Source organism: Helicoverpa armigera, chromosome 25 (genome assembly GCF_030705265.1).
Source record: "Helicoverpa armigera isolate CAAS_96S chromosome 25, ASM3070526v1, whole genome shotgun sequence".
Lineage (NCBI taxonomy): Eukaryota > Metazoa > Arthropoda > Insecta > Lepidoptera > Noctuidae > Helicoverpa > Helicoverpa armigera.
This window is the reverse complement of record NC_087144.1, coordinates 3,691,856-3,719,774: the sequence shown is the minus strand read 5'-3', so window position 1 is coordinate 3,719,774 and position 27,919 is coordinate 3,691,856. Positions and strand designations below refer to the sequence as shown.

The 27,919-nt window shown below is 36.6% G+C and overlaps 1 protein-coding gene across 1 annotated transcript; it reads right to left on the bottom strand.

The window, feature by feature from the left end:
• Positions 1-317: 317 nt before the first annotated feature.
• Positions 318-26,738, bottom strand: LOC110377640 (facilitated trehalose transporter Tret1). The gene is made up of 8 exons (XM_021336592.3): positions 26,531-26,738; positions 12,299-12,528; positions 7,521-7,690; positions 5,778-5,931; positions 4,349-4,481; positions 3,597-3,826; positions 3,010-3,204; positions 318-2,616 (listed from the first exon to the last, which is right to left on the bottom strand). The coding sequence occupies exons 1-8, from the start codon at positions 26,640-26,642 to the stop codon at positions 2,359-2,361; spliced, it is 1,482 nt and encodes a 493-aa protein (XP_021192267.3). The 5' UTR covers positions 26,643-26,738; the 3' UTR covers positions 318-2,358.
• Between the last annotated feature and the right edge of the window lie 1,181 nt (positions 26,739-27,919).

Genomic DNA, 27,919 nt, shown 5'->3' with positions numbered 1-27,919 from the left:
AAAGCTTCCCGCTTTCATAATTTTTGAATATAGATGTTTATAAACCTTACCAATATAGATGTTATAACGAGCAATAGTTTGTTCATAGTAGTTTTGAAACTACATTTTACGAAGGCGTCGTATTATTTTGTTGAATAGGGCCTGGTTTCAATAACAGAAATACTTACGGATGGTTCTCTCGTTTTAAAGCAATAAAAAAGTTTTTATGTGAAAAGTTTCAGAACCACTTATTAATATGTATATACTAATACTACTTTTATGTAATGGAGAAGACTAAAGAATACTTAGATTGATACCAACGAATTAAAAGAATAACACTCATTTGATAACTGTTTATTAATAACAAGTCTTGATCTTACAATATATTATTTTAAAATTATTATCATTATCACATATTTACATTTTATTTTTAAATTATATTTGTGCGTTTTCAAAACGCATCATCATAATATACTGGCGTTCTTGTTAGAAGCCTGTCAAACTTAATTCTAAAGTGACTAACGCCATCTAGTGAAAATGTTAAGAACTAATTTGTGTTTTTGTTTTGCTTTAACGGCAAAATTGACGTCATTACATACAGCGCCTCCTGTCGGAATTTTCCAGCAATATTATAGATTTCAAATAATGTCAGATCAGAAAAATAAAATAGTGTGTGGTCGGTCATGTCAGTTGTTATGAAGAATGTAAAAATAATAAACATTATTTTCAATCGAAAATTGTAATTGAAAATAAATAACGAATACAATACTTTCAAAGAATTGGTATCTTAGTGCAGATTGCGACATTCAAGTATTCGTAAAATTATTTAGACATGATTCAAATCATTAATTTATTTTACAAAAAATAATTGTTAATTGCTAACAATGTAATTATGCATCATCACATCTCATCAAAGTACATAAAAATATTCAAACAATATCAATTTTTATACACAGTAAGAAAGACAGTCAACTGCTTAAATAAGACAATAATTATTTTTGATCACCCTTCTATTTTTTTAAACATGATCACTTTGTATGTCGCTAATTACAGAACAATTATAGAACATCAATTTGTCTCGCGTATATCTGATTTCCAATGTAGGTACTACAACCAGAAAGGATGACCAAATAGGAATAGTGAAAACTGTTTTATGACCTGCCTGCTTATTTAATAAATTGACTGTCCTTTCTTGGATTTTTTTATCACGGAGGAACATCATGAAACTACTCACTGTTCTGTTCTGTACTGTTCTTTCAATTGACATTTGGAAAGTCCTTAATTTTTTACAATACGGAAGACGTTATAGCTATAATTAATGTGAATAACTTAATTAGGACTTACAAAACAAGGTTGTTTTGCCGTACCAACAGCTAAAATCAAGGACCAATATTTAATACACGAACTGCATTTTTACTTTAGTGAGCAGTTTGTTGATTATAATAATATTCAATCAAAAGACGCTGCATTTAATTTTGAGGATTCAAACTTAGGAGGTGGCTTTGAAGACCATATTTTAGCAGAAGTGGACGATGAAGAAGCTATTGTAAGTTCAGCTGTTACTGACGAATAAATGGAAAACACACAAGAAGCAAATGATGACCAAGCAAACAAACAATACTAAACCAACTGTCATGGATTAAAAGCGAACGCGGAATGGCCTTACGAAGACTTAAATAGACTTATTTGAGACATTTTAAGTTTTGAATAATCATTCTTGCTGGACACACACAAAGTGTCTTAATTACTAATAATGACACTAGAAGATATTCAATACGATCGAACACACAAACAAACATACCTACTGAATACACTCAGTGTATTCAAGAAATATAATAACACTTACACACAGACACACATACAAAGACCTTAATACAATTATAATTAGAATACACAATATAAATAAATTCATTACAAAATCACAACAATTAATTAAAACAAAAAACTTCCATAGACATTTCGTCTTTTGGGTTTATATTTAAAAACACTGGACGGATTCTAAGGCACCATTTCTAAGATTCTTTATTAGCCAAAGATTATTTTGGACCCATTACTACAGTATATTTTGGGCCTTTAATTTTTGATAATCCCAGAGAAAACTTAATAAAAGTGGATCACAATATGGTTCCATATTAGAAAGATCGATAAAACCACATTATGAGAAAATTTTGGCAATTTGGAAGTACTGTCATAATGTAAACTCATTATGACACAAATATTAATGCAGAAGACCCAGAGAAAGAGATCGATTTACTAGACGACAGGGACTTATCCTTTTCTCAATTTCCTTTCAATCTGCATATAAAAACAACTACAGTCTACACTGAGCTGCTTTTGGACAACCAAAGGCAAAACTACACGAAACATCTAAAGCTACTACTAAGGAACTGATTCAATCCTACTATCATCCTTCTTCGCCTTACCTGAGAGCTTGGAGTATATTTCATCAATGGTCTTCTGCCTGGTCTCAGGGAAGTAGATGACGCTGTAGAAGCAAGCTATAAAGCAGACGGCAGCGAAGAATAGGAAGGTCCAGTGGATGCCGATGAGTTCGCAGAGGATGGTGAACCATTTCGTTTGAACGAAGTTGCTCATTTTTGCACAGACGTTCGCGAATGCTGATACTGTGCCGCGGAGCTGGAAGGGAGAAAATATATTAATTAGTATTAACTAGAACTGAGTGTTTTAAATGGAGAAGGTTTTGCAGGAGATCGTTCGCTGAATTTGAGCATTTACTGGGGCATTCATGTAGTCATTTTTTTGCGAGACCTCTTGCTGTTTTCGGCTGTCATTTGGAGATTTCTGTATTAAAATTGCTGCCATAAGACGACCCTAATATAAGATAGAGACATTTGTAAAGATGTCAAAAGGCAGAGTCTAAATGATTGAATAGTAGATGAAGGGTTGAATCTTGGCATTTCTTCGAAGTACCTAACGAACCTCTTTATTGGCATTTGAAATTCACATAAAACTAAGGCACTAAGCAAACCTCACGCCATTATTACCATATCATAAAGAAAAATCACTTACCTGGAAAGTAAAAAGATCCGTAATAATAATATACGATATAGGCTGGAACCCTGCAGCATCAGCGAAGATGCACATACACATGGCGAGGACCGGCAGCCAGCCCGGCAGCCACATGCCTGATGACGTCATGTAGAACCAAGCTGACAGGATCAGCATACCCACGCCGACCGCGAAGGATGTTGTTACTAGAAGAAGCTGGAATGAGAAAAAGAGGTATTAGGAACTTGTGGGTTTTGTGAGAAAGGCATCCAATGTAAGGTAACATCTTTGTCTTCAGATCTTCCAAAATATTTCGGAGTTGTTTTTTAAGTCATAAGCTTGAAAGTAAGCATCTTTACAGTCATCAGTCCATGATCTTTTAAGCCTTTTGTTACAATCAGGATTACATTAATTTTTAAGATTCATTCCTTAAATGGAATAAAAAAACTAGGCAAATGATGATTTCTCGCCAGAACAATATTCTTTATTTTTGTTAATTACTGCCTCATGACCATTCTCGTTTCTTCATGATTTAGAAGAATCAAATTCAAATCAAAATGATGTCCAAAATACTCAAAAAGTAAACCTTCAGCTCCGTCAAAACTCACCTTTCTACCAGTCTTCTCAACAATACAAGTAGCGACGATAGACCCCAGCAACTGAACGACTCCTATCATCATGACCTGCTTGTTGGGACTCAGCTTGAGGCTGATGGACTCTGAGGCCCTCTCGAAGACCACGCCAGCGAAGATCAGCACTATCAGGTAGCCATCGAATTGTTGTGTGATTTTGATGATGAGAGTGATGATGAAGGCCTTGAATGTTGGCTTGTCTTGCACTGTGGGAGAAAGATAGGAATTATTAGGCGTATGTTTTGTAACTTGGTGCAGAAATAAATGGCCTCTCAAATCAAAGTGTGTATGTAAAATGTTTTTGCCAAAGTTGTGACAATATTATGGCAGCAGCATTAGCAGGAGTTATTCTGGGTACATTGTGTGGACTAAGTCAGACCCTAAGGAGTCTGTATTGAATTCAGTCACCAATTCTCTAACCTTTACCCATTATTGCTTTCAACCATTCACCAGATCTAATACAAACCGGATACTTGATCATTGTAATGTTGACACTACCAAAGAACTCCATGGATTGTGAGCAAAATCAGACAACAGGCAGATCAAAAGTTTGCCGTGTTCCGTGCCGGTTAAAAATAATAGCAATAATATCGTTACGCACAACAAAATGTTGCTATTGCTTTTTCAATGCATGTACAAACTCACAATATGAAGTTTATATACCTATACTATGCACACTTTATCGGAGGTCTACTTTATTTGGGCCTGCAAATATTAATAAGACTTACTTATAATTTTCCAAACGGACTGCGAGTCGGCCTGCGTCTGCTTCTCAACCCGGACGATGCTCTCGATATCCTGTTCAACTCCTCGATCTACTACGTTCACTCCTCGAAGCCATGCTAGCACGGTCTTAGCTTCCTGAAACATTAAGGATTTATATTTTAAAGGTTTTGTAAGGCACGATACACTTTTGGGTCCCAGTCATTAACCGTCTTACCACAAAAACTTTTAAACGTCAGTTTACGCTTTGTCTAAAAAAATTTCAAATTATGACGTTGACATATGGTTCATTTTGCAGCCAAAATTTTTTTTGACAAGTGTAAAACAGGGGTTTAAGTTTTTGTAGTAAGGCCATAAATGTCTTTGGCAGTCGTTACGGGTAGAAGCTAGAAAGTCTGACAACCAGTCTTATGAAGGGGTATTGTGTTGCCCGGTTAGCTGGGTTGAGGAGGTCAGAGAGCCAGTCTGTTCTTGTAAAACACTGGTAGGTACTCAGCTGCATCTGGTTAGATTGGAAGACAACCCCAACATAGTTGGGAAAAGGCTAGGCGGATGATGATTATGATAAAGCTTCTTTAACCGCATTACTATTAAGGTCAGTTACATGCTTTTATAAAATCAATTTCCATTGCAATGCAAAATTTATTTATATTGTTTTACATAGTAATAAAGTATCACAACACATCGACAGCTTCCTCGCTTTATCGGAACTTGGCTCATCACAAATCAGATAGTAAAAAACTAATTTAAATGCATATTATTCAGTTCCGTAAGATATGTTTTCTTATGCAAATGCTTTTATCGATACATTGTAAAACAATAATAGTAATATCGATAAACTTGAGAATAGCTTAGAATGGTGATTCATATGGTTATTATCGAAGTAATATTTATGTGAAGGATGTTACTTAACTACAAAGGCACCTACGCGGAGTTTGAACAATGAATTCTTAGTCAAAATGCTTGTATCACCAAACCATTGAATATCTTATTATTTAGAGGAGCACGTGGCTAAATAATAGCTGAATGTGACGATCGAACATAAGGTTAAGTAACGCTTGGCGCAGTCGATTCAGGAATGAGTGACCATCCTATCATGAGGAATTCCTCAGTTTTGGAAGACACGTTAGTGGGTCCCAGCTTTCACTTAAACATCTTTGATAGTAATTAAAGGTAGTCAGAAGCGAGAAAGTCTGATAGCCAGTCTTGCTCGACATATCGTGTTATCCAGGTCACTGCATTGAGTAGGTCACAAAGCTCATTTGCTCCATATAAACACTTTTACTCAGATGCACCCGGTCACACTGGAAGCTGACCCCAACAAAATTGGGAAAAGCTTTCCTCCAGAAACCTTTCTTCCAGTTTATTTTTTAAAATACTCCTCTAGGTGCAAATAAACACCTTAGAAACTAGTATGTACGTAGTACAACTCACATCAACTTTCCCCTGTTTCACAAGGTACTCAGGAGTCTCCGGCATGGCGAGGAAGATGAAGAACGTGACGGTAGGCACCAGCAGGCCTAGCCACAGCATGGTGTTCACGCTCAGCACGTCTGCGCAGATGTAGCTCATTAAGTAGCCGATGTTTCTGGAACAATATCGGTTCTTAGTTATAAAAAGCCTTCCGAAAGCGGTTTCATCAGAACCTCGTTAGAAATTTTCTTGATAATTGGAAACGAAAGAAATAATTTTTCAAAATGGTCTAGTAGGTCTTGAGTTTAGCGCGTTCAAACCAACAAATAAACTCTCAAGCTTTATAATATTACTTTCTTCCTTCAGCGGTTTTACCAGAGTTCTTTGGGAATTAACTTGGCGTCCGGATAATAAGTAGCCTTCCTAGATTTTTTAAGAATTTCTTCTCTATATAAAAATCCATCCAATTCTTTGCGCTTAAAAAAGACAAACATAGATGCATACACTCACAAAGTTTGGGCTCATATACTGATATATCTTTAGGACTTGGAGACTCTTCAGATTTTTTGAAATAGATAAACAAAATAGATAGTACTGTATAGTAAAAGAGCAGTGCAATCTAATGATTATTCTAAAAGCGGTGCGGAGGTCATTACGTAACAGAGCCTGGTCAAGTATGTTCATTGAACTGTTCGCATAATAATGTGTTTGTTTACCTATTATCTGTACTGTGATCTTTATTATATCTTTATTCTTAGTATTCCCTATCTATTTGATGTGCTCCTAGCCGATTTATCGGCTACGGCGGCTGTTCTCATATAAGGAGATTAGCGCAAACACAGGTGCACTCACTATTCCTTCATTCTCATAGCCCGATGGGAAGACCATCCGATCCGACACGACCGGAGAGTGATCAGGCGCAGGACCTAAATTTACGTGCTCTCCGATGCAAGGGTGTATCATCAACTTCCAGGCTCCTAAAGTGTCTAAAAGCCACAAAGCGATTTCGGTCCGACCCGGGAATCGAACCCGAGGACGCAGCACCCCTATTTATATAAATATTATGTTGTTTCTGCGACTAGCGCGATCAAACAAACAAATAAACACTTCAGCTTCATGATATAAGCTTAGATATTTCTTAGTCATGTTATAGTTATGATTATTGAATACTTCTAGAAAAAATGTTGGTATAATCTCATTATAATTCATAGATATAATAAGCAATTAGCAATCTTTAGTTACGTCAGTGGTCGTCTAGGAAAACACGGTAACAAAATGCGATATTAATTGAATCATGTGACTTAATTAATTAATATACAAGACATACATTATCCTCTTGTCGGTAAATCATTGAGTCGTGAATGTGTCCTAGGTGTAGGACAGAATATTCTGGATCATTGATTGTTCAATATCGTTTATATATTATTTATGACCCATCTGCTCCCCTCAACTTCATTTGTCATACTTTCTGTCAGTTCCAACACTTTTCTATGTCAAAGTTTCAAAATACGAATAATAAAAGCAGTAAATAAAACAGACAAACAATCATCAATTTAGTTTTATTTTTATTCAAATTAAACTAACTTCATCAACGTCATGGTAATTTAGCGGTATAAGAATCGTTTTCATGTTTTATAAACTTTAAAACTATATCTGGTTACCTTTTCGAATTATGATCACAATTATGATTGTATGTACCTACATAATATGGGTCCATTGAAACTATGTGTTCTTTTTATTTCAGGTTTGAAAGTCCAAACTCACCTATTTAAAATCAGCAAAGATCCCAGGGCTCCTCTCAGGTCAATATCGCTGATCTCCTTCAAGTAGATAGGCAGGACTATGTAGCATGACGAGCAAGGTATGCCAGCCACTGCACGAGCTAAGATCAGGGCCCAGGGTTCCAGGCAAAGGAGCTTGATCTGCCAGTAGATCTGAAAATAGAAGAAAATAAATTATTAGGTGAGCAAGAAGGTTCTAAGCCAGAAGCTGTTTTTACGAGTTTGATTATGATTTAATATTGTAAATGGCCATGACTTTCATTCATAAATTGAGTAAAGAAAATCGCAAAAAACAAGTGAACGTAAAAAGCGAAATAGCTTTCAAACACAAGACAAAAAACAATAACAATAAAACAGGCACCCAAAAGGGAGACGAAAAAATATCGGACAATACTAGTAAACGTAGGAAGGAAGGAAACTGTTGAGTTCAATACACTTACCTTTTTTCAGCACCCTACGCTTGATGAGATTTGAATAATACTAGCAATTACTTCTAAACACTACTTAGGGCTAACTGAGACAGAATCTTTACAATTCCGTGTTTGGACTTAACAAAGGCCTTTGACATTGTGAAGCAAAGCTGGTTTTAGACTAATTAGCTAAAGAAAAGGTACAAGAATGCGGAAAGGCTAGATGTGGTTGAGTATTTTATGGTAACATTAGCATCTGACCTAGACTGCCCAAAAGTAGAAAAGACCGGTCTTCTATTTAACAGCCAGAATCTAGAGAAGTAAGTCAAATGACCAATTTTTTAATTAAAACTAAGGCTGCTTTTGGTCACATCACGAATGATTTTAGAGAAAAACTGGCTGATCATTTTGAGTCCCACTTATGAGAAGCAGCGGGAAGGAGTGATCATCATCAGCAAACAAAAACAGCACCAACAACTAAAGAATTAATTTATGTATTTATTTAATAGGTCAAGGTCAATAAATATGCATATTATGTGGTTTACGCTACCTGACCGTGACTGGTACCAAAAAGAAGGCTAATAAATGATTGCAGTCATTGACTCTTAAGAATGTGACCAAAATATTTTTGTATCATAATATTATCTGCACCTATCTTTTGCTATGTAGGTATGTAAACTATCTACTGTACCTTTGTATCTAAAATCTAAAAGTTTAAAAACGTTTAATCCGTATACCGAGAGAACTTTTCCCACACATCGATAAAATCTAGCCTATGTTTTTCTGATACATAAGTTAATTACTGCGAAATACTTATCATCAAAATCTGTGCAGTATTAGTAGCTTTAGCGCTTCCATAGGTACAAAGTTTTCAGTCGTGTTGATACCGACTAAATCGAAAAATCGCTAAATCGGCTAATCTTTGAGATATTACCGTTCATCTTCATACTGATTTATAAGACCAAAAAAAATATCGGCCGACTAAAAAGTTTGTAATGTTAGTACCCCTCTTAGCGTGAAAGTGTACAAGTGTAACCTGCCTTAGCTTTTGCATTTAAAATTTAGTAGTATCGTAATTCATTATCTAAAGTCTACGTCACTATTCTGTCCCGTGATTTTGTCAACATTAAATAACACGGTGCAATAATTTGACACCTATCGTAATGGTAATGACTAAGTATCTACTTTACATTTCCAAAATGTATTGAATACCAAATCAGATACAGTTAACACATTTATTATAGAAAAGATCAACATTTTATGACATAATGCTTTTATTCAGTTAGGTTAGTAGCTTATTGTTAGGATAAACAGTAGACGTTTTAAATCAGTTAAATAAGATGACGTGATTTTAGTAAATATATACGATAGGTACCTACATAATTGTGTGAAATTTTAGTCTATCTAGACTATCCTAATAATGTGACGTTACCTATAATTAAAAGTAGTGGTTCTCCGCGGTTTCACAAAATTCTAAAGGGAACTACTGCAATGCACCCGAATGAAATTACTCTATAGCAGTTCTCAATAAATAAGCTATGTAATACTGAAATCTTTTTTCACATTGAAACAGTAGTTCCTGAAATTGGCATGTTCAAGCAAATAGCCCGTTAGTTTATATCATTAGATATAGTTCAAGAGAAAACATAGGTACTAGGTACACATGGATTTAGTTAGACTTTTTATAGATCTGTATTAAACCAGCCATTTTCGCGCACCGGGATGGGTGAAAGAATTTATCAAATCGATCTAGTAGTTTCGGAGCCATTAGGTTACAAACAAACCAAAAAAATCCTCTTTACTATAGTTAGTTAGTACTTTAGTATTTAGTAGTAGATTAGTTGAAATAAATAAACATATATGTATAATTAGTAACAATGTTCACCCGCATTATTAATAGATAGCGTAGCTATTAACAATTTTCTTTCTTTAACACAAACCTAACCTTGTTAATACTACTGATAGTAAAACAAAAGGACCAATTTTACGTCAACGGACAACGGTATCGAACTACGTGCTGTTAAGTTCCTTTGCTTATATTTAGATTTACATACGACTGATAGACTGAGCTATTTGTAGAATAAGTGGAAAGAAAAGAATGTAAAAGATATAATAAATACATGGAAAAATGCTTGAGAAATTATTAGAATCTCGAAGAAAAAGGTAAAAGAATTTCTAGGGATCAAAATGAAAGAAATCTATATCTACTAATATTATAAAGAGGAAAACTTTGTTTGTTTGTTTGGTTGTAATGAATAGGCTCAAAAACTACTGGACAGTTTTAAAAAATTCTTTCACCATTCGAAAGCTACATTATCCACGAGTAACATAGGCTATATTTTATCCCGGTACGAGCAGTAGGTAGTTACCACGGGACGTGGCTAACACCTCGGAAAAACGGCTAGTATTTAATAAATAAAAAAACAATTTTAGGAACTACTAGGCCAATCCATCGAGGACAGCTAGGCTATAAGGCTACTTTTGAACCAAGAGAGCGACGCGGACGAATCTATACTGCTAAAGCTATTCTATATATTATCTACCTAACTGCTAAAGCTATTCTGTATATCAACTGAACCCACCAAAACTTCAAACAAAATTTAGAATCCAAAACTACCTAAATAAAGTACAAACTAGATGTATTTTTCCTATTTTAATCAAGTTCATAAAAGATAAAGCATATACATTCAAATTAGTTGTAACTATCTTTGTGCTTAGACATTGTGTAGCTCACGTAATTTTTATTGTTATTAAAATGAATAGCAATAAAACAGGTCGTGTTGATAACATTCATAACATTAACACATGTGGATTTGGTATTGAAAAGGATCATACAAATATAATGAAGTTGGTTTGAAAATTTAAGAAGATGACGAGAAAGATGTGGGCAGCGCCCACGTCTATTCTTTAAAAGTCATTTTGTTTTGAATCCCTTCTTTAATATCTATATTTAATTACTTATGTCTATTCATAATGGAAGATCGTTCTTAATTTAAGTATTGCTTTATATTTATCTATTTTCTGTGGGTACACGAGCAAAGGGCCAAATCGCCAAAGTATTCGTTAAATGGTTAGCAAACTTTATTTTAAAGAGAATACTGATTCCAATCAAAGTTTTCAGTTGGTCTGATATCGGCTAAGTACTTGATTGTAATGTGCATACTAGCATTTATCTTCCTACTGATTTATGAGCTCAAACCAACTATCGATCTACTAAAATTTAGCAGTGTGCACTCTAAACTTCTCGAATTATCCCGTGCAAAATTTGTTTTTAGGTGAAGCCGATTTTTTAAACAGAATCCGGATTCATCGTTCTTAGGTAGTAGTAGTATTTAATTTGACTGTAATTATTTATTTTCAAACGAAGTCTCTCTGTAATTAACCTCTTGTGGACGCGTATGGAAAAACCAAACGATTAATATTTTGCGTTGCAAAAGTTTGTAACACAATTCTATGTTGTTTTATGTAGTGGTAACACACGAATACCTATGCCTAATTTTGAATGTTTGTTACTATTTCAAACAAAAAAGTTCTTAACAGATCTTGATGAAACTGTACGGTAATTTACCTCAGTCATCAGAAAAAAATATCTCGTTGCGAAGTCGTAACGAAAGAAGCCTGAGATAACATAGTTACCTACTTGGTTGATTCACTATACTGCAGATTCAATTAAAATTCATTGATTGCATTAAAATTCCTTCCATACTAATCGTATCGGATACGTCTAATCACAAATTAGCTTTGGCATACAAAAATTAACGTGTTTGTAATGCGCGTCAATTGTGTTCGCGCACCGTATAATTTTAATTCATTAATATTCGCTCTTATCGCTGCGCAAGCGACGATAAACCAGCTAAGTTTTTTAATCTTGTAATTTGTCAAGGTTTGGAGCTTGGAGCTAAATAACAGACGTAGTTCAAGTCTAAGGTTAAGCAAAGCAAGTCTTGGCGAGGTGTGGCATGTGGATGGGAGGGACGGGCTGCGGGTTGTTCGAAAGAGATACCGCGGCCCTGGTATATAAAAGGCCTACGACGGAACACGACGGTTTTTAGTCAGTAAGAGTCTGACACTCCCTCACCGCTGCTAACCCACAACGGGAGGGGTCATTTGATGATTTTTGACGTCGTTAAAAAAGGGGGTATCGGGTTGCCTAGTTAACTGACTGTAGAAGGTCAGATAGATAGTCGCTCCATGTAAAACACTGGTAGATTCGTACGCAGCTGCTTCTGGTTAGGTTACATACCTTTGCTGCCCTGAATTCAGCGGAACACAACGGATGATTACCTCCACATTGAACTTCTCTTGACTAGCAATTATAAATAAAAAGTATAAATAAAAACAAAAAACTCACAATTAACGACAGCGTTGTGACGAGCGTCATAAGTTTCCTCCCAAACCGGTCAGTCAGATACCCCATGGGAGCTCCGAAGATGATGGCCGTGATATATGTGACTGAAGCCATCCAGGATATGTCGGAGCTGGTATAGGGCTCCGGAGACGGTCCATCGGCTGATTGTAGGACTGATATCATGGGGGACAACCAGCCTTGTACCATGCCGAAGCTTAGCAGCGGGATGGTGACTGTGGACAAATGGAACATTTATTTAGTTGTAGATAAGAATGGAGTATGCATTTTTGTGAATCTTCGAAGGCTTATTATAATCATCGGTAGGGATATTGAGCCCTGACCTTCACCTGCGCAGAAGCGATTTATTGGTTTATTGCCTTATGTGTACAGCGCGCAAAGCGATCCTCACTCTTCCGCCGAGAGCTCAATATCCGTGCCGATAACTAAACTCACGTGTTATTACGATCTTTACATAGGCAGGATTTCCGATGCAGAATTTTAATTATAAGTAGGTAGTTTTGATAGGACATGGGTTATATTAGCTGCTGTATATTATCAGAGTAGACCGTTTTCTGATAGTGGAATTAAACTAGTCTACTTTTACAATCTGACGATGACAGTCCACAATATTTTTAATGAATTGATGAAATCCCAAATCATCGTTTCAGATTTTATTTTGGTACAGGTACTATTATGTACAGTCAACTTCAGGTCAGTGGTAACAGTTTTATAGGAAAATCGTACTTATTACTATTGATTTAAGGTGCATAACAGTTACCACTGATGTGCGGTCTACCGTACATATGTAGCCCATGATTGAACGTCCATTCTCAATATTTTCCAGCGTAATTAAGTTGAATTAGGTACCTTCAAAAAAATATAGTAAAACCTAAATTTTATGAGCATCTTAACCAGTTATGAGAACAATTACATATTAATATCAGAGTTGTTTATTTAACTATGAATGGAACCAGAATTCAAATTAGTTTGTGTGCAGAAGGTCGCGAGGTTGCACTAAGCAGTTGATAAAAATATTAGCAGAAGATCCAGCTGTAGATATAAGAATATTGAGGGGTTTCCTATTCCCCTATTTATCTAGTCTAGGTACAGTCACCTTCAGGTCAGTGGTAACAGTTTTATAGAAAAATCGTACTAATTAACTATTGAGTTGAGAGGCATGACAGTTACCACTGATGTGCAGTCTACCGTACCTACATTCAAATCGTTTCATCTACACTAGACATCAAGGAAAGATTCTCGCTGTTTAGGTATGTCTGTGTTCATTTCGATAAGACTTTAAATAAATTAAATTGACTTATTAATTGACCGGCCGTGTAGCGACGGCTTAAGAATACACATGTCGCTACCCCTTCTTCCAGTGGGTGTCGTAGAAGTTGACTAATGGAGTAAAAAAAAATGCACCGAACACCAGTGCGAGAGAAGGAAAACTCGGAAAAAAACCCTCTATCAACCCGTCTGGCCAGCGTGATAGCAGTAGGCTAAATACCTCCATGAGCAGCACAAAAAAGCCACGGCCCCTAGTTCCCGGCAGTCCCGCTATTCCCGGTCACGGTGGCGACCGTGGTTACGGTGGGACAGGGGGTGCGAAGAATCTCCGGGTTACGGGAGGCCACCAAAATAAACTGACTCTTGCGACGTACAACGGCCGCACGCTACGGCTTGACTCGCATCTGGCGCAACTCGAGGTGGAACTTGGGAAGATTAGGTGGCACATATTAGGGTTATGTGAAGTTCGAAGAGAGGGGGAGGACACCATAACCCTCGAATCAGGTCACCTAATGTACTTCCGAGAGGGAGACCAACAATCCCAAGGTGGCGTTGGGTTTCTGGTTAATAAGTCCCTAGCTGATAACGTTGTGGAGGTGTCTAGTGTGTCGAACAGGGTAGCGTACCTTATCATAAAGCTCACCGACAGGTATAGCCTCAAGGTAGTGCAAGTGTACGCACCGACCTCGACACATTCAGACGATGAAGTGGAGGATATGTTTGATGATATATCAAGGGCCCTCCACTTCACTACAAAGACCCACTACACCGTTGTCATGGGGGACTTTAACGCTAAAGTGGGAGTTCAGATTTGCGGCGAATCGGCAGTAGGATCCCATGGATTTGGAAGCAGGAATCATAGGGGGCAAATGCTCGTCAACTTCCTCGAACGCGAGGGCTCTTTTGATGAACTCCTTTTCAAAAGCAGCCCCAAAGGAAGTGGACGTGGCAAAGCCCCGACACTATGACTAAAAATGAGATTGACTTCATCATGACGAACAAGAAGCATATATTCAGAGACGTCTCTGTGATCAATAGGTTTAATACCGGGAGCGATCACCGACTTGTCCGAGGCTCTTTGAATATCAACTTCAAGGCCGAACGTTTCCGTCTGATGAAGGCCAGGCTCCGACCAACACTGCTCCAAACCATGACAGGATCTGAAACGTTCCAGTTAAATTTGGAGAACCAATTTGCCGCCGTGGAAACCACAACAGACGTTAACCAGAACCACGAATATGTGGTTCGGATCCTCAGGGAGGAAGGTTCGAGATTCTGTAACATGCAGCGTAAGGGCAAGAAATCAAAGCTTTCGGAAGAGACATTAGGGCTTATGAAGAAACGACGTGAAAACCCGCCTGTCACTTCGTCAGCTAAGCGGGCTCTAAACCAAGAGATCAACAAGCACGTACGACGCGACCTCCGGTGCTCCAATACTCTTGCCATTGAAAGAGCAATTGAGCTGAATCGGGGGTCAAAGGTGTTCGTACAATCTCTTGGAAGAAGCCACTTGACGAAGCTGACCACAACAAGTGGAGAAGTCGTTTCTTCGGTGCCGGCAGTCCTTTCGGAAGTGGAAAATTTCTATAGCCGGTTATACGCATCGCATGCATCTCGACCTGATCCCGGAAATGAGGATTCTAGAGCCACATTAACACGCCATTTCACCGAAGACCTGCCAGAAGTCAGCAGTGGCGAAATCGAGATCGCTCTGAGACAGCTCAAAATGGAAAAGCCCTGGCGAGGATGGCATTACAACAGAGCTATTAAAAGCAGGAGGAAACCCTTACTGGTGGAGCTCCAGAAGCTTTTAATGCCGTCCTGTTTGAAGGAGAACTCCAGAGGCGTGGAGTAGGAGTGTTGTCGTCCTGTTCTTCAAAAAGGGAGACAAAACCCAGCTGAAGAACTATCGACCCATTTCCCTCCTAAGCCACGTCTATAAGCTGTTCTCAAGAGTGATCACGAACCGACTTGCGCAAAGACTCGACGAATTCCAACCACCGGAGCAGGCTGGATTTCGGAGCGGATACGGCACCATAGACCACATCCACACAGTGCGGCAGATTATACAGAAGACCGAAGAGTATAATCAGCCCCTGTGTCTAGCATTTGTGGACTATGAGAAGGCCTTTGACTCGGTTGAAATCTGGTCTGTTCTGGAGTCCCTGCAGCGTTGTCAAGTAGATTGGCGATACATCCAAGTGATGAGATGTCTCTACGAAGCCGCTACAATGTCCGTCCAAGTACAGAATCAGCAAACAAGGCCCATACCGTTGCATCGAGGAGTGAGACAAGGGGATGTTATTTCCCCGAAACTGTTCACTAATGCAATGGAGGATATGTTCAAGACGCTGAACTGGAAAGGACGCGGCATCAACATCAATGGTGAACACATCTCTCACTTGCGATTTGCTGACGATATCGTCATCATGGCGGAAACGCTGCAGGACCTACAACAGATGCTGAACGACCTGGCTGAATCTTCTCTACGCATTGGCCTACGGATGAACTTGGACAAAACCAAGGTCATGTTCAATGAACATGTTCTACCGGAACCGATTGCGATACACGGCGCCGTTCTCGAAGTTGTTCGGAAATATGTATACCTTGGGCAGACATTGCAGTTAGGTAGAAACAACTTTGAGGACGAGGTGAATAGGAGAATTCAGTTGGGTTGGGCTGCATTTGGGAAGCTACGTCGAGTCCTAACATCGTCGATCCCACAGTGCCTAAAGACAAAAGTCTTCAATCAGTGCGTCCTACCTGTCATGACTTACGGAGCCGAAACGTGGACACTGTCGGTACGGCTGGTTCACAAGTTTAAAGTCGCTCAGCGGGCTATGGAAAGGGCTATGCTCGGCATTTCTCTGAGGGATCGCATCAGAAATGAGGTAATCCGTCAGAGAACCAAGGTCATCGACATAGCCCACCGAATCAGCAAGCTGAAGTGGCAGTGGGCTGGCCATATTAGCCGAAGAACCGATAACCGTTGGGGTAAACGCGTTCTAGAGTGGAGACCACGCCTCGGCAAACGTAGTGTAGGACGTCCTCAGGCACGGTGGAGTGATGACTTGCGCAAGGCGGCTGGCAGGAGCTGGATGCGAGAAGCCGAAAATCGATCTCAGTGGCGTGCACTTGGAGAGGCCTATGTCCAGCAGTGGACTGCTATAGGCTGATGATGACTTATTAATTGTTTAATGTAACTTAGTTTTTCTGTAATAAAATTATACTATAACAATAACAATCGATGACTTTTTTATTAACGACGCGGCGACGTTTAAAATCACCAAATGATGATTTTTGACGTCGTCGCCCGCTGTGGGTTAGCAGCGGCGAGGGAGTGTCATACTCTTACTCTTACTGACCAAAAACCGTCGTGTTCCGTCGTAGGCCTTTTATGTGCCAGGGCCGCGGTATCTCTTTCGAACAACCCTCAGCCCAAGAAGGCCTTGGCCCTACTGGGCCCCGCTAAACAAACGGTGACTTGACAATTGAAAATGGTTCGGTTAACAATAAACAAAGAGGAACAGACATACCACACATACCCGGAAGCTATTGAGTATCCCTCTTCGTTGAACTTCTGTATATATTCTTTCTTTATCTACAGTATGTATGTATAAATAGAATCTTTATAAATATGACATAACATTGTAACTAGTTTTATATAAGCATGTTAATTTTACGACTGGGCACGACGCAGGCGCCGGTGATTTTTCACGAATATTTTTATTCATTGATTTTTAGATCGAAGATCAATGCAATTAGCTATGAATCATCTTTAGTAAAAAAAGGGTAATATACACATTTTTTTTTTTCTAAAAAGTCATAATTTTAGAATAACGTGTCGACGTAATAGAACGTGTCTCATAACGCGAATATATCATATTCTTTTTAAAGATAAATATATTGTGGATAATCTATAAAATCAGGTAGGTATGTAATCATCATCATCATCTCAGCCATAGGACGTCCACTGCTGAACATAGGCCTCCCCCTTAGATCTTCACAGATACCTGAAGTGATAGATACGGATTAGCAAGTTGAAGTGGCAATGGGCAGGCCATATTGCTCGCAGAGCGAATGGCCGATGGGGACGAAAAGTGCTGGAGTGGAGACCACGGACTAGCAAGCGCAGCGTAGGACGTCCACCAACAAGGTGGACAGACGACCTTATAAAGGACGCCGGAAGACGCTGGATGCAGGTATGTAATAAAAAATACTAATTATCTAGTAACCTCAGCTAGTAATATTAACTGTGTTATTCTTAATAATTTATGAACATACCTACATAAATTTCTTCAGAACTAATTAAATGGTAGTCGTTAAAATTACTGAATTATCGGTAATAACACAGAGACTTTTTCCTTGGAAATCCAGTATTAAAATAAGAAATTAAAACAAATCAGTTACGTAGTTTTTGAGCTGACAGTGTAACGTAACGTCAACTTATTTATCTCACGGTATTACGCATATACATACAAAATACAGGAAACGTAGTTATAATCTAGAAATACACAAGTTGGCATCAGTTCAAGTTCAATGCCGATCTTAACTGAGATAATGTTCACTTAGTAAGTAATCTCAACAGTGAGTTGAGTAACTTATGATGACTTTTTCACAAAAAAAAAAACTAGATTACATTTCTGAACTTAGCCATTTGACATTTTATACAGGAGCACAAAGTTCCCACGGGACGCGGGTGGGACCACGGGGAGCAGATACTAATATTATAAAGAGGAAAACTTTGTTTGTTTGGTTGTAATGGATAAACTCAAAAACTACTGGACCGATTTTAAATATTCTTTCACCATTAAAAAGCTGTATTATCTGCGAGTAACATAGGCTATATTTTATCCCGGTGCGGGCAGTAGTTCTCACGGGACGCGGGTAAATCCGCGGTAACACGACTATGTTCAATAAAAATAAATTAATCCTTCGTCAGTCTTATAAAGAACCTAACTAAATGATTACTTTGTTTTGGTTTTTGAAACTGGAAATAGGTAGGTAGTCCTGATTAAAAATTAAGGAAAAATAAAACCCAAATCAAACAAAAACGTTTTTGATAACTTAGAAGCTTATTTAAGTAAACGAAATCCAAAAAAGAAGATTCCATATTTAGGTAAATAATAATGACATTTCATTATGGTCTTAATTTTTTTTTATCAGACAGAGACAATCTAACATACAGCCTCTAATGCACCTGCTTAGTTACCAACCTTGTAAGTTCAAACTATTTTAATCCCATCTCGTTGCAATCGGCTGATTATCTTCGAAGCTAAAAATAAACTGTAGCTAGGAATGCCACCTGACATCAGACCACGAAGGTAGGAAAAATGAGTGGAGATGCCATTATTGCAGGTAGACCTTCATCTAGGTCCAAATACGTGTGATGGGCATGACCTAAACGATCACTTATGAGTGAATTAACTAGGAATTCTGTCAACGATTTTTGGTATTACAAAAAATGGGCGGGTCAATACAAGGCGGTGTCAGTTAGTCTGACACCAGTCTAACCAAGGGGTATTGGGTTGCCCGGGTAACTGGGTTGAGGAGGTCAGGTAGGCAGTCGCTTCTTGTAAAGCACTGGTACTCAGCTGAATCCGATTAGACTGGAAGCCGACACCAAAATAGTTGGGAAAAAGGCTCGGAGGATGATGACTTTCTTCGGAAATTGTCCGCTATGGCACCTCCGCTAGTCATTTTGTTCTCCCTACATCAGACAAACTGGAATTGCTGTACAACTAGATATTAATGAATGGGGACTTAATTACTTCAAACTAGTTGATGTTAAGACGTTTTGTCGTGAAACTGTTCATTCATACTGGTAAAACAGGGTACTTTGTAAAAAGGTAACTGATAAGTATTGAGGTTAAGTTTTTTGGTAGAAGTGAAGATAATACTGTTGTGGACTTTCTTATGGTAAAAGAGCAAACCTTGGTTAGAATGGCGATTACCTTACTGCTTTGTGAAAACTAGATTAGTTTCTATGAATTTATTAAAAGTCCTCGTTCAGGAAGTCATGTTTTTAGAAACGTAATAGGAACCTACATGTATGCATGTAAGCGAATACTCGTATACATACTCATAAGAACAACCCACAGTGCAAATTTTTCTTAAATTATAGTTCCATTTGAGCAAGTTTGTTTCCTGTTTTTAACCTTTTTATCGTCCCACTGCTGGCTCCTCTTATACGGAGATGGATTGAGCATTGTAGCGCCATTTGTTCATTCGTTTCTTTGAGAAAACAAATTCGATTTACCTATGTGTCAGCTACTACGCAAGCTAGTAGGATCAAGCCAGTTTAAAAGGACTGGATGCGTTACATATCATGTCGTTCACAATAAAATTGTTATGCAGGGTTTTTCTCACGTGATAGCTTGCATTCAAAATAAAACAAAAAACAACTTTGTTTACGATTTTTAAACCGTATTTTTATGCAAGTTGACTGTCATGGACGATTTAAGCCATGACGCACCTTAAACCTGTTTTGACCTCCCTTATACTTTAATGCTATGTTATTATAATTGAGGAAAACCATGGTACCTCATCATCATCATCATCTCAGCCATAGGACATCCACTGCTGAACATAGGCCTCCCCCTTTGATCTCCACAGATACCTGTTGGAAGCGACCTGCATCCAGCGTCTTCCGGCGACCTTTATAAGGTCGTCTGTCACATGGTACCTAACTGCCCTTAAATATATCATTCTGGCTCCTGCCAGCGGTTTCACCATGGAAAACAAATGACTAGCGGGAGTTGTCATAACGTTAAAATCTCCTTGTAGGTCAGGCAACGTACGGTAGGCGTGATCAATTACTAGAACTAAGCAGACGTTCGGGTCAAATCAAAACCAATCTGTCAGAGATTAATCTTGATTGATTGGTGATTTTATTTTGAAAAACAGGGGTGGTTTCCATAGAAGGCGCCCCCGAACACCCACATTCTTAAGAGATTTTGCATTATGTCATCTCCGCTAGTCATTTTGTTCTCCATGAATAGGACTTTTAAATGGCAGTTTACTGATAGTCAAATGAGTACCTACCAATGAATAAACTGCACATCCAATTTCCGTAACGACAGTCAATTTTAATAATTGTTTAATAAGCCTTTTATAATCCCTAACTGTAGTTCGAAAATGCAATAGTTAACCAAACAATTTTCAATGATAACCGTACCTAATGATCCACTGACTAATAGCATTATAGTTGGCTACTATCGTACTTAAAGGATGAGAAAATTATGAAAAAATAGGTATAAATACTGCTTTTAAAATGACAGATATTGTGAGAGATCACGAATGCACTATAAAGTTTGGTTTTGACACGCGATTTTACGATAAATAAGTAATATTACTCAATAGATGGACAAGCTGTTTCTTGGACACCAATGGCTGATAAAAAGGTGAAGGAAAACATCTTGAGGAAACCTGGACTGTAAAGTCTGAAAGCACCAACCCGCATTGAGCAAGCGTGGTGATTAATGCTCAATCCTTCTCCAAGTGAGAGGAGGCCGCAGCCCAGCAGTGGAGATGGACAGACTGCACTCAAAAAAACTCACTTTATTTAAAGTAACATTTATAAATAAACACGGAGTTAATCCAACGTTTAGCCTACTATTATGCTGGATTAAAGCGTAGAGTCAAAAAACAAAACAAAATCGAAACAGTAAAAATTACATTCGGCACCTGCTTGTAGGAAAAGAAGAGGTAAAATATTTCCACAAATACGACATAGCATATTAGGTATATCCCGTACATCTAAGGCCGGCTTAACATTTGGTACAGACAACAGAATGGAATAAGTTTAATTTCTTTCAATTTTCTACTTTTAACTCATGCACCTTTTGTTCGATTGTTATTTCAATGATAGATAGTCCTTCTCCATGTGAGAGGAGGCCTGTGCCCAGCGGTGGGACGATACAAAGACTGTAACAGTAACAGATATTCCATAATAAGTGGGGCTATAGGCTACTTTTTATCCGGGTGTGCGATGAAATTGGCAAGTTTGTATGGGATGCAGGCTACTTAGCAAGTTATTCATGCTAAGTATAGTAAGTATTAATACTTAAGTTATACGTAGCAGTATTATATACAAGTGTTTAATTTCTTTCGACTTATTTGAATATTTGTTGCAGCAACAGCACGGATACACGATTCATTCCACGTTTGTTGATGCGTTGCCTTGCGGAATGCGTTTCCACTGGTATCGAGTGGCAATTGTTTACGAATTGAACAGTAAAGTACAATCGTTGAGTACAAGATCGTAGAAGTATGAATGTGATTTAATGCAGTTACAGGGTACAAATCCCGTAAAAATCAACTACCAAAATACAGGGTGGCCCAACCATAGGCGTCCAAAAGAAAATTTTTGAAGCTCTAGGCTATGGGGTATCCGAATCACCCCCATGTATGTTCAGCGATTTCTTGTAGTTTTCCGTAATTTTCATATCAACATTGTTTTTTCTATGTTATCTTTTTTTCCTAACGTTTACTGTTTTTTTTTGTGTAATTAATCATCATGATAGTAGCTTACACCTGAAAAAGAGCAGTTTGGCTAAACATTCTAGAACTTACATAAAATATTATCTGAAGTTCAAAATTACTGTTGGAGTTCAGTAGCCAATCTATCAAGTTCAGTAGTCAATCAAAATCTAGATAACGAATAAGTCCTTTAAACCAAAGGCAAACTTTTATTAGCTGACAAAAATTTTGGCAAGTGTAGCAAGTTTGTCCAAAGTCTAAAGTACTAAAAAAAAATATGACCCTCTATGACCTCAGTGACGTTTTATTTAAGTTATCAATATTATAGCTTTCGTCATTTTTCACGTCTACTCAACATTCGTTTATCTAACGAGGAAGTGTGACAATTATTACAATGGGACTATTTGTATTTTAGATTCTACCAATTTAATATTAGGTATGACTATATAAATAACATTTCGAGTGAATTAAAAAACATATAATCATCTGGTTTTTCTATTTTATCATTTGCCTCCCAAGCAGGTGTTCTCAACATTTTTTGAAAATATAAAAACAACGTCAGATTTCCAAAAAAATGCGTTATAAAATCAACTCGTGCCAGTTTATTGCACAAAAAACTGGTCAAAGACAATAAATAAAGTTTGAAACCTGTTTGGTTTGATAAGGAAAGGTCCCTGCAAATTGGCGCCATCGGATATTTTTGATTTTACGTTTAGTTAGTGCGATGAACTCGTTTTAATAATATATTAATGCAGTGAGAAAAACCAAGCTAAAATGACAAACAAATAGACACCTGCTAGGTACCTGGTAAGAAAAGAAGAGGTAAAATATTTCCAAAAATAAGACTTACATGTCTAGAAACGTCTTAACATTTGGTAAATATAGACGACTATTTACCTACCAGTTACTCTAGTCCCTGATGATAAGAAATAGTGTAGGTAACTTTAATTTCCTTCATTTTTTTATCGTATATCTTAGAGAGCAAAAACAAAAAAAAAGAGAAAACAAAACGAAACCAGACTTTGACACTCGAAAACCAAGGTCATTAACCCCGGACATTTGTTTACATTAACTCTATAAATAAACCATAGATGACATACTATAAAGAATTCCCCATAAAACAAACTATGATTATCAAAAACTTTCACTTGATAGAAGATAGTACGATATTTTACGATTAATGAAGACATTATGCGAAGAAATTCGAAGACAGGCATTTTTAAACCAGTTAATTATTGACCTACATTATAATATTGAGGTCTGTAAGGTTTTCGCTAGTTTGCGAGTCTTTTGTAACTGGTTTGAGTGTGTTCGCGGAAACGGCACGTGATCGGTAAAATGCAGTAGCGAGGGTACCGATGATCTTTTGATTGAAAAACCATACAGGACTAATATTACGACTTTACCTATACGTAGTAGTATGACAAGTACAACCTTTTTGAAAACTGTCAAGGGATCAAGTCTTTCTTTTATATATTTTTTAAGCTTACCTACCTACACTTTTGCCTTTTTAAACTAAGTTTAATTTACTCAGCACTTATGAGCAATTAAGTAGAAGCGTACCTAGATGTACGCGAAACAATTGATTTTCTATTGTTTTTTAATTAGCTTTATACGAGCAGTTAAATCAATTTAAGACATATTGTTCTTAACCTAGCTAAAGTAATGTTTATTTGTGTCAGTTAAGTCAAGGACCCTATACTTTACAGGGTCTTTAAATCTTCCTTATTTACCTATATTTACATAGAAATCAATCTAGTTAAGTAATTCATGGTTTAAATAAACTACTATAAAAGGCCATGGCATCTTATTTCCGTAAGCATGGCGATCCATTCCACTTATAGTTAAATTCCTTGGATGGATATATGTAAAGTATAAGCTTCCAACCGTCCAAACGTTAAGTCTGCCTCCCGTTGGGAGCACTTTGAGCATTTACAGAAGCAATTTGAGCTTTCTTCGATAAATGGGCTATCCAATACTGCAAAAATTTTGCAAATCGGACCAGTAGCTCCTGACTTTGGCGCATTTAAGCAAGCAAGCAAGCAAATTCTTCCCGTATTTTTCTCTGCGTCCCGAGAGAACCACTTCCCGTACACGGATAAGAAATCCTCCTAAAATATACTTTATTTTGGCAAAAAGAATTTCTAAATTGGACTAGTACCTAGATCCACAGATTGCTCCCTGAAAAGTCTCAAACTAACCAACTTTTCACCTCTGAATATTAGTAGGTAAGTATAGTATAGACAAGTTAAAACCTTCGGTAATGTTCTACCGTACTTATTCTGCCGTGAACTTGATCGTACTCTTGAACTCAGGTTATGTTAGCAAGCAATTAAAGCAAGCTATTAATGAACTACTGATTACAGAGCGCTCATGAATTTATATCGTTTCAGACTTTTAAGTGATGTGAAACTGGGCTGATTAGTTTGATTTTTACACGTATGATTTTTTTTAAATCATAAGAATCTGGCTTCCGTGCACTCGCATAAAAAGTTGTTAAATTTTTTCGATAAATGGACTATTTCTCTCAATAAGAGATTTTTTCAAATCGCTCTAATACGTACATATACTTTATAAAATTAGTAAATACTAAAAATGCATAAAATTGAAAAGGATTAATAAAAGGAAAAATTATGCAGTTCAAAGTTCAATAAAAACTTGCAGACCGAAAACTTTCCTATTGTTTTTGGGTTTTTCGCCACTATTTTTATTCTAAATTATTCACGTAATCAAAATGTATTCTTATTTTATTTAAATATAATCTGAATATTGTTACATAATCCACCAACATGTTGGTAATTTTTCGTAAAGTTATAAGTGAATAAGGAAGCAAGTAATTTTAGTACCTCTACATAATTAGTTTTAATGTCATTTTTAAACAAAAAGTTTTGTATAATTTATAATATTTTAATATGTATTTACTACTAGTTACACTGGTATTTTTGTCATCAAATACTTATATTAATATGTAGAATTAAGTTATTATTTTCAAAATGATGTACCTAATTGTATAAACGGCAGTTTTTTTTAATTCGGGAACACATGTGCGATAAAAAAAAGTTGCGAAGCATTTAGCAAACTTCTGGATATCTACCATAACACACTTAAAAACCTTGAAATAAATATCAAATTCAGGCAGAAAATTGTGAACACATAGGCATAACTTTTGATAAATCATCATTGAGCTTAGTTTTCAACGAATTTCATCATAAGTCTAGTATCCTTTTGTATTTTCTCACTGCAGGATACTTCCTCATACAGAGGAGTGAGCGTTAATCACAACGTTTACTGTTAGACGAGTTCAAATTTTCTCACATATTCCAATTTTAAGTTGTAGTCTTAAAACAAAGGTGCCTAAGATAAACCACTGCTCTGAATGAGAAATTCATAAAACTGTTTTTCCGTTCGACTTCATTCATCGATACTTCGATTTTTATTGTATCGGGTATTACAATTCTTATCGTATACCTTTCCTTTTGTAAATATTTTATTGTTTTCTATTTATATTTGCGTACAAAAGTATTTGTGAGTGTCCGGTTGTCTTAAACGTAAATATGACAAGTTCATACCTTTGTTTTGATAAAAAATAATAATGAAATATTAAGATTCATTTGTTTGAATCATAATGGATAAATATCGATTGTTATTTTGCATGGTGTAAAACCTTGCATTGATAAGATTCTGTTTGAAATAATATAAAAATAATAGAGTGCAATATAAAAAGGTAAGATTCATTTGTTGTCCAACAATAAACGTCACTTTTCTTAAAACAATTGAATACTATGACTTTTTACTTTCAAGTATCAAAGTTAACAGTTGTTTTAAGAAAACTTTTATGTTGTCAATGGAAATGGACTTCAATCATAAAGGATAAAAAACTTCTATTTTAGTGAAAATACTTTTGCCCACAAGTAGGTAAATTAAGTAATTTAAATAAAGATATCTTATAAGTAGGAGAATACCTTAAATACCCTCTTAAAATAAGTTGTTTTTCGAGTGTTTTTCGACCTGCAGGTAATCATATGAATACGAGTTCAGGTATTTTAAAATTTAAGTAAGTATTAGATAAGTATTTCAAAGATAAAAACTTATTAGTATTCTTACAACGAACTTAGTGTCGAATTTTAAATTGTTTAAAATGTCAATTGCATTTATTTCTGCATGCTCGGGTTTTAATAGATCACGTTTAAAACATGCTGACGTCAATGTTAGCGTATTTTTTGAATTTTTGAATATTTTTGGACTTGAGTGCATTTGAAAATTTTAATTTCGATAGGTAAGACTTCCAAAAACTTTAGATTTTATTTATTTTAGCTTCGCGATACTATCCTTTTATTTTTTATTTTATTTTTCAACAATTTTAATTATTGTACCTGCTATGATTCACAACACAGTTAATTTTTATTTCTTTACTAATAGAAAAAAATACCCTAAAAATAAAAAATAAAATAAAAAAAAACTACTCACTAATTGTAGCGAAAAAATATTGATTTATCCTCGTCCCATTCATCCATGTTATTCTCGTTATTAAGAAATTCATTTTAAAAAACACACTGTTTGACACAGGTCTGGAACGCATACAGCCTAGCACGACGAAGGCTTTGCACGAACTGCCAGCAGCGATCGGATTCACAACAATCAATGTTTTATTTACACGACACTTCAAACTAGAATATGATACAATTATTTACAAACTTTTAAATCGTAACTTCGATAATTTTAACGTAAATAAATGACTTTGGTTGGGTTGTATTCATTGTGTTGATTGAAAGAAAATGGCGTCACCGTTTTGGCGGGTTACGATTTTTTATTTTTATTTTAGGAAGGTGGGTAAGTATCTTGTTAGTGGTAATAGTATTTTTATATTTGGCGGTTGTTTGACGCTTCTTGTGACCAAAAGACTGGCTATTACCTTGGACAAAAATGTAGACAAAGGATTAGCATGGCCGTCCGAGGTAGGGGAGATGTTCCTAAAACGGGTACCCTTCCTAAAACGGGTAGGCTTTGCCATTCGTATATTATAGGTCTTAGTGTGAACCTGTGAGTGTAGAGCGGTGCACTACCACCCCGCCGATCAGGGTCAGTTGGCTCGCGCGCCTAGAACGAGCGTTTTCGAGATTAGATGTAAAAAAAGTTTTTTGCAGAGTTTATTAAAAAAAATCGGATTATGCTAGTGCTGACTACTCAAATATGGTGCAAGATACGGTTTTCGCAGTTTTGTATTATCATTTTGCATGTTATATGCTTATTAATTGTGAATACTTAGTGTACTCCTCGTTTACTATTTTAAGGTTAAGGTAGTTGAAATTTAAAACGTGCTTTTGGGCAAAACGGGTAGGGGCATAACGGGTGACTACCCGATTTGAAATAAGGGGCCACTTCCTCAATTGATCCCACAGAAAGCTAATCGAAGACAAAGGAAGCCACAGAGAGCTGAAGAAGTACAGGAACAGCGTGAAAAAGAAATTAAAATATGTTTTCTCTGATTTTTTACAAAATTATCTGCTGGTAGGATTATAATTTCAAATGTAACATTTAATAAAGTATAAAAGTGATCTAGACTGATCAAAATAAGAAAACTGTTTAACATAATTAAGGAGACTAATTAACGATAAAGATTTCCTGGATAACAGGAGGCTAAGATAAGTTTTCTAATTCATTTATCACATATATTCATTCATTACCTGCTTTGCCCAAAGGCGCTACCCGTTTTAGGACCCCCGAGGGCAAAGCGGGTATTTCGAAGGGGTTTATTTTTTTGATTTTTTTCTGAATTTTGAAGAAGATTACTAAGACTATCTTATGTTTTCCAAAGTTTATTATATAAACAACCCTATGAGTACAAATACAAGTCGC

Coding starts and splice junctions, on each gene's coding strand:
- LOC110377640 (XM_021336592.3), bottom strand. CDS start 26,642: ATGCGTTCCAGACCTGTGTCAAACAGTGTGTTTTTTAAAATGAATTTC. Junction 5,932..7,520: donor TCTTTGCTGATTTTAAATAG/GTGAGTTTGGAC, acceptor ATATTGTTCCAG/AAACATCGGCTACTTAATGA. Junction 3,827..4,348: donor GTCCGTTTGGAAAATTATAA/GTAAGTCTTATT, acceptor TTTCTCCCACAG/TGCAAGACAAGCCAACATTC.